This window comes from Chanodichthys erythropterus, chromosome 19 (assembly GCF_024489055.1).
Source record: "Chanodichthys erythropterus isolate Z2021 chromosome 19, ASM2448905v1, whole genome shotgun sequence".
NCBI lineage: Eukaryota > Metazoa > Chordata > Actinopteri > Cypriniformes > Xenocyprididae > Chanodichthys > Chanodichthys erythropterus.
In genome coordinates, this window is record NC_090239.1 from 8,979,853 (window position 1) to 8,986,085 (window position 6,233).

The 6,233-nt window shown below is 34.6% G+C and overlaps 1 protein-coding gene across 1 annotated transcript; it reads right to left on the minus strand.

Moving 5' to 3' along the window:
• Window positions 1–2,628: 2,628 nt before the first annotated feature.
• chmp6b (charged multivesicular body protein 6b) lies at window positions 2,629–5,883 on the minus strand. Its single transcript, XM_067368726.1, has 8 exons — window positions 5,665–5,883; window positions 5,226–5,335; window positions 5,031–5,118; window positions 4,831–4,917; window positions 4,675–4,740; window positions 3,864–3,944; window positions 3,707–3,776; window positions 2,629–3,612 (listed from the first exon to the last, which is right to left on the minus strand). Exons 1-8 carry the CDS (start codon window positions 5,725–5,727, stop codon window positions 3,557–3,559), a joined length of 621 nt encoding a protein of 206 aa, XP_067224827.1. The 5' UTR covers window positions 5,728–5,883; the 3' UTR covers window positions 2,629–3,556.
• Between the last annotated feature and the right edge of the window lie 350 nt (window positions 5,884–6,233).

Sequence of the window (6,233 nt, forward strand, 5' to 3'; positions counted from 1 at the left end):
AATAAGGATGTGAATGATAATTAATTAGTTGTTTTAAATTTGCTTTCAAAATAACCAAAAACAGCCAAAAAGTCATAAAATGTCCTTGCCAAATACTGAATTCATAGATAAAAAAAATTACTTTGGTGCGTAATCTCAAAAACATCAAAGTTCAACAAGGAAAAGAGCTTGCACACATAATAGAAAATTTCTTTTTGGCCTTTATAATGTTTTTTTCTACTATAAATAATGAAATTTTCTACTATTGTGTGAGAACTCCTTTCTGAACTCTCTGAAAAATAAATAAATAAATAACCAAATTGCAGTGTAATAAATGGCACAAACGATCATGTACTGCCATGGGGGTAACACATTACAAGTAACGTGAGTTATGTATTCAGATTTTTTTTTCAAGTAACTAGTAAAGCATTACTTCTAAATTTACAACAAAATATCAGAGTTACTTTTTCAAATAAGTACTTTTTTTCCCATTTATTGGCTGAAACCTCTCCTGTCCACAGAGAAAGAAATCAGATGTAAGGTGAAGAGGTGTTGTGTGCACTGTGTAAACATGATGGTTATTGTAGTTCTAGACTAAATGTGAAAATGCAGTTACTCATCTTACTTGCACAAAAACAGATTCAGTATTCCTTAAAATGAATAAAAACAGTAAAATGCAAACACAGATTATGCATTACTTGTAATGCATTACTTTTAAAAGTAACTTTCCCCAAAACTGTGTATTGTATAGGAAAAGATGTGCATTTTTAGTTTATTCACAATTACATGCATGCATGAGTATTCCAATAGGATTTTAGAGTACAAGATTTGGACCTTAATCAGAAAATGATTTGCATGTAAACGTGACCTCACTCAATTATTGGCCATGACAACACCTTTTACAGCTGTTCTGACGGAAAAAACATTCAAATTGTAGTTCAAACTGTGTTGTAGTGCACCTGCATGTAATTTTCAAAAGAACTCCAACACCTTGATTAGTTAGATTGTGTTGATTACAATTGGAGCTGATCTCTGCAGGAAGGTAGATCCCGAAGAGCCGGACTGAGCTCTAGTGTTTCCCTGTTTTAAAGGTCAAGCAAGAGAGTAAACTGCATTTAATGGTGTGTGCTTCTTGATTGCAAAGGTCAAGAAATTCAATCTGATACAATGGACAATTTCCTTTCTTTTGTTTCTTTTTCAGTTAGTCGCACATACACAGCTCATGGAGGTTCATGGGAAATGCGCATAACATTAGAGATGCTTCCGTCTAGAGGCCACATCGATTGATTTCACATCACAGTGGAAGTCTTATCTAGTGGACCTATCAAGAGGGTAAATAAAAAGCAACAAAGCAAAACAGAGATCAATAAAGACACCTAAAACCAGCATCTCTTATGTGTGATTAAAGGAAACTAAATGTGGGATGAGAAAAGGCCAATGTAATTTAATTAAGATGAAATGAAGCTGTTCCATATTTGAATATAGACTTTAAAGTAAAAAAGGGAAGGATTTAAAATTATGTGGTGTCCTATAACTCATTTTATGTATATCTTTTTTTGTTTCTATGAAACCCAGTTTCTGTCTTTAAACCCGGTATGAAACTGCTTCACACTGAGCTCTGGTGGAGCCATTCAGACTCACGGGGCAGCCGCCCACTTCCATAGTGATTTGTGTCAGGAAAGATAAGAGCAGCCCCACACAGATCCAACTGCCTGGTTCCAGACAATGGACTTCCAACAAAGCAATACAGGTACTTGTTTTTAGGTCAATACCCTTTAAACAATGGTCTAACTTAGGCTTACTCAAGAAAATCTGCACTCTAGTGAAACAGGCTGTAACCTTGAATACATGAAATGCATTTGATGTCAATTTAAATTATGTTTTTTTATTTGAACTGAAAATAAACAGGACAGAGTTTCCCAAAAGCATCGTAAGCCTAAGTTGATCATAGCTCCATTGGTGGCAATGGAGCTACGATCAACTTAAGCTTACGATGCTTTTGGGAAACTCTGCCCAGTTCTTTACCTTAGCAAATCTGATCTGAGTTTGAGACGTTGTTGAGATTTATTGAAGTCATTTTCTCAGAAGAAAAATCTGAGATGCTGGAAATTTCAACATTTGATCTCTATTTGATCTGTCTAGTTATTATACTGAATGTGTGTATATAATGTAGATATACTGTACACTACCATACACTACTGCCATTGGGCTCAGTAAGTTTTAGTTTTTATTTGTTTTGTTTTTTTAAAGAAACAAACTTTTATTTAGCAAGGAAGCATTCAATTGATTAAAAGCATTAAATTGATCAATTTAAAAATTGATTTCAAGAGTTATGGCTTTTGAAAATTCAGCTTTGCCATCACACGAATAAATCCTATTTTAAAATATATTGAAACAGAAACCAGTTATTTTAAATTGTAATAATATTTTATATTTCTACTGTTTTACCATATTTTTTATCAAATAAATGCAGCCTTGGTGAACTTAAAGAGACTTCTTTCAAAAACATAAAAATAAAAAAAAATCTTACCACCCCCAAAATTTTAAGTGGTAGTATATATAAGAAGACTCATTTGTGTATTTATATTTCTGTAATTAAGATATATCTATAAGATATATCTTTGGGCAAATGCATGATAACTCCCTGCAGTAAAAGCAAGCCACGTTTCTGCCAAACTGCCAAATTTATCAAACATAGCTTGCATTATACTGCTACCTAGTGGCTGCTACATATACATGCCTTTTCCTGCAGGCACAACAGTGATGAAAAATGATTACATAAAATTTATTGTTGTAGAATTACAAAAAGAGACAGACTATAAACTAAAGTACTTAATGAACAGTGAATTCAAAGTACAGTAATAGTAGTGCTAACAAGGGAAAATGAGATAAAACCTAAAAAGACTCGAGTTAAAATAATTCAGTGTTAGATATAAACAAAAAGGATTAGTTTTGCTTGTATACATCATGTCCTTGTATCTAATGCATGTATACTAAAACACTGTGTGTACAGCATAATGCAATGTTTCTAAACAGAAGTGGTTTTGTCATTTCTGCTGTATTATGCTGTATTTTTTTACTACTTTTGAAGCCAGGCTTGTCATAGTTGTAGTTTTTAATGACATCTTACGGCACAGTGAAAAGTTTGTACAAGTTTATGCTCATAATGGAAACGCTTCAGTTTTATGTTCTTTGTGAAAATTCATGACGTACTAAAGTTTGGGAATCTTTTTTTTTTAACAGTGACTGCTATAATAACAGTGAAGCATGCATTAAAAGCAACAGGCTTAGACATGATATGCCTTTGATATATAATTGAAAGATTAGACAAAACCATAGGGTGATTAGAAAGACCAGGCACTGTTAAGAGTCATCTTACTAAACTAAATGGGATACAGTATACTGTGTATATACAATTTAAAAAATGGCATTGATGTAGGGTTATCAACATGTGTGAGGGGGAGGACTGTCAATCACTCCCCAGAGTTTTGTTTGGGATGAGCCCTTGGGGTCTCCAGTGGGACAGCTTGAGAGCAGACATGGAGGTACGACAGATGGCAAGTGGACAGATCTGTATTTACACTGCCACCATCTCTCGCTCTGGTTTCTTTTTCGCCCTCTCTTTCTCCCGCACTGAAACATCACAAAAATATTTTCTAAGCATTTGCATACTGTGCACTGTATGCGTAGTATTTACTACAGAAACAACAGAGAAGAAAACACAGACCTGGCTCTTGCTCTGGAACCTCTGGCAGTTCTTCTTCAGGCACCTCAGGAAGTTCAAGGTCAGCATCTCCCTGAGCACACACAGGAAATGTATAAGGTAGATGAAAACACATCAGCTGACACAACATCAGTAACAAAGGCTGTAAGAGTGTACACACCTGAGTGATGGCCTCCAGCTCTGCTAGCACAGACTCCTCATCCTCCTGGGTCAGAGATCCCGCCAGCATATCATCAATTTGCTGCGGACACACACACACAGACAACCAGGAATGAGAAAAAACACTTCTACATCATGCACAGGAGATTTAAACAGCAACAAGCACACGAGACATCCGGCTGCCTCTCAGTTCTTCTAGATTTGAGGATGTAGCACATGTGGTGCAGAGTAGAATGGATCATTATAGCCTTTTTAATAGCTGCTCATCTTTAGACTTTTTTTTTTTTTTCATTTTGAAAAAGTGGATGTCAGTCGAAATATTTCTCTGGCATGTGTTCAAATAACGATCAGTTAAAGATCATTATGTTGCACAACAATCTGAAGATAAATCTAATAATGTAAAAAATTTACAAAGCCAACTGACATCCCCACAGTAGGAGACTTTTTCATCTAAGTGTTAAAATTTCAAAAAATGTAAATGTAAAAAGTTTTTATGTGAACTGAAGAAATAACATTATTAATAGGTCACAAATGAAATGTACAAATTAATAAATGTGTGACATATCTTTGAACAGATAGACAGACGTTCCAAATACATTGCATTCATTTTTCAATTCAGTTTTCTACTCAAATTGTTATGCTGACAGTATAATTACAATTAGTAATGAAAACATGCATAAGGGAAGCATTTTTCTCTTTGGACCCCACTGTATATCTGAATGTATTCCCATAAAGGGTCTTATAAATTTTACTGTGGCCTATAAACTGCTTAGACTAGTCTTACAAGTTAATTCATGAAAAGTAAAATGTACCTTCTGATACTCAATGGCATCTTGTGTTTCATCCATGATCCTCTCCACTTCCTCTATGGACAGCATCTGGTTAGAGAAAAAGAAAACAACAGAGCTAAATTCACCAGTACATTGTACTGAGCATGACCAAGAATAACATTAATTCTCACTACATACCTCATGCATTTTCTTCAGGCAATCATTGCCAACTTTTAGTCCTTCAATGACTTTCATCTCTATTTGTGCAAATTCAATATCTTGAACCTGTAAAACAAAAATAGGTCTGATTGAGATATGCATGAATTATGGCAGACAAGCAAAAAAAGAATACAGAAAAACCATGTTAACACATGTCATCATAACATTGCTTTATTTACCATCCGCTCCAGGTTGCTTATCTGATTTTCTGTTTTCTCCAGTAACTGATCCTGGTAACGTTTCTTCTTAAGGAGTAGGAGTGCTTTCCTGAATAAACAATCACAAAATATATTTTAAGGGAAATTCGGCTCGTTTCAGAAAACTAGACATCCTAGTTCTACAAGTAACACGAGGAGAGACATGATCACACTCACTCTTTCTTTCCATCTTTCAATAACTGTTTGGCCAGCTGTCGCTCTTTCTCCACCTGAAGTGTTATCCTCTTCTGATACTGCTTCAGTTTATCTCTCTGTTGCTTCAGTTGCTGCTCACAGACACATAATAATATAGAAAAATTCAGTGAAAGCGAAAGAGACAAGATACAGTAATGATTCTATAGCAGAGCCGTTTTCTATACATGTTAATACAACATAAACTGCACTTTCATTTTGGGGTCCAGTTGTCAGTCAGCATCAACACGGATCCTTGGTGGTGATACAGTGAAACCCACCATTTTATATATAATATATATGTATAAAATATATTATATAATATAATAAAAATATTTTATATAATATATATATATTTATATATAATATTAAATATATATTAACTTCTCTCATCTGAATTATTAGCCAGTTAGCACTAACACACCAGCACAGCTCTGTCATGCTCGGTCACACGAGTTGCTTTCTTTTTCCCGAAAAGATTTCCCATGTCGATGACGCATCCCCGCCACTATCTGTCCAGACAGGGGTGGTGTTTCTAAGATTTAGAAAATGGTAATTCCACAGGCCTCGTATATTTGTCAGTCCATAACATCAACATGAAGTCTGAGCTGTGTGGAAGAAAACAGCAACCCTGCCTACCGGAAGTTATGTACTTCAAGTTCAAAATAAAAGCCCTATTGCAATCACTTGTTTTATTAATAATATTATTATTATTACTTTAATTTTTTTTACATTTTATTAAAGGTGTTCCCACGGCCTTTAGGTTTGCTCAGTACTACAAATGCCCCACATATCTTTACTGTTTAGATTTAGTAATTACAGTGCAAAATAAAAGTATGCCATAGACTAATTCACTGAGCCATATCTTTTAGGTCAGCTAGCAATCAAGCTACTGATAATTCTGTAAAAAGACTTCTTATATGCTACATTTGTATTTGTACAAAAAGTGAACGTTAAATGTCCTCCAACATCATCAACTACTTCTTCATCATG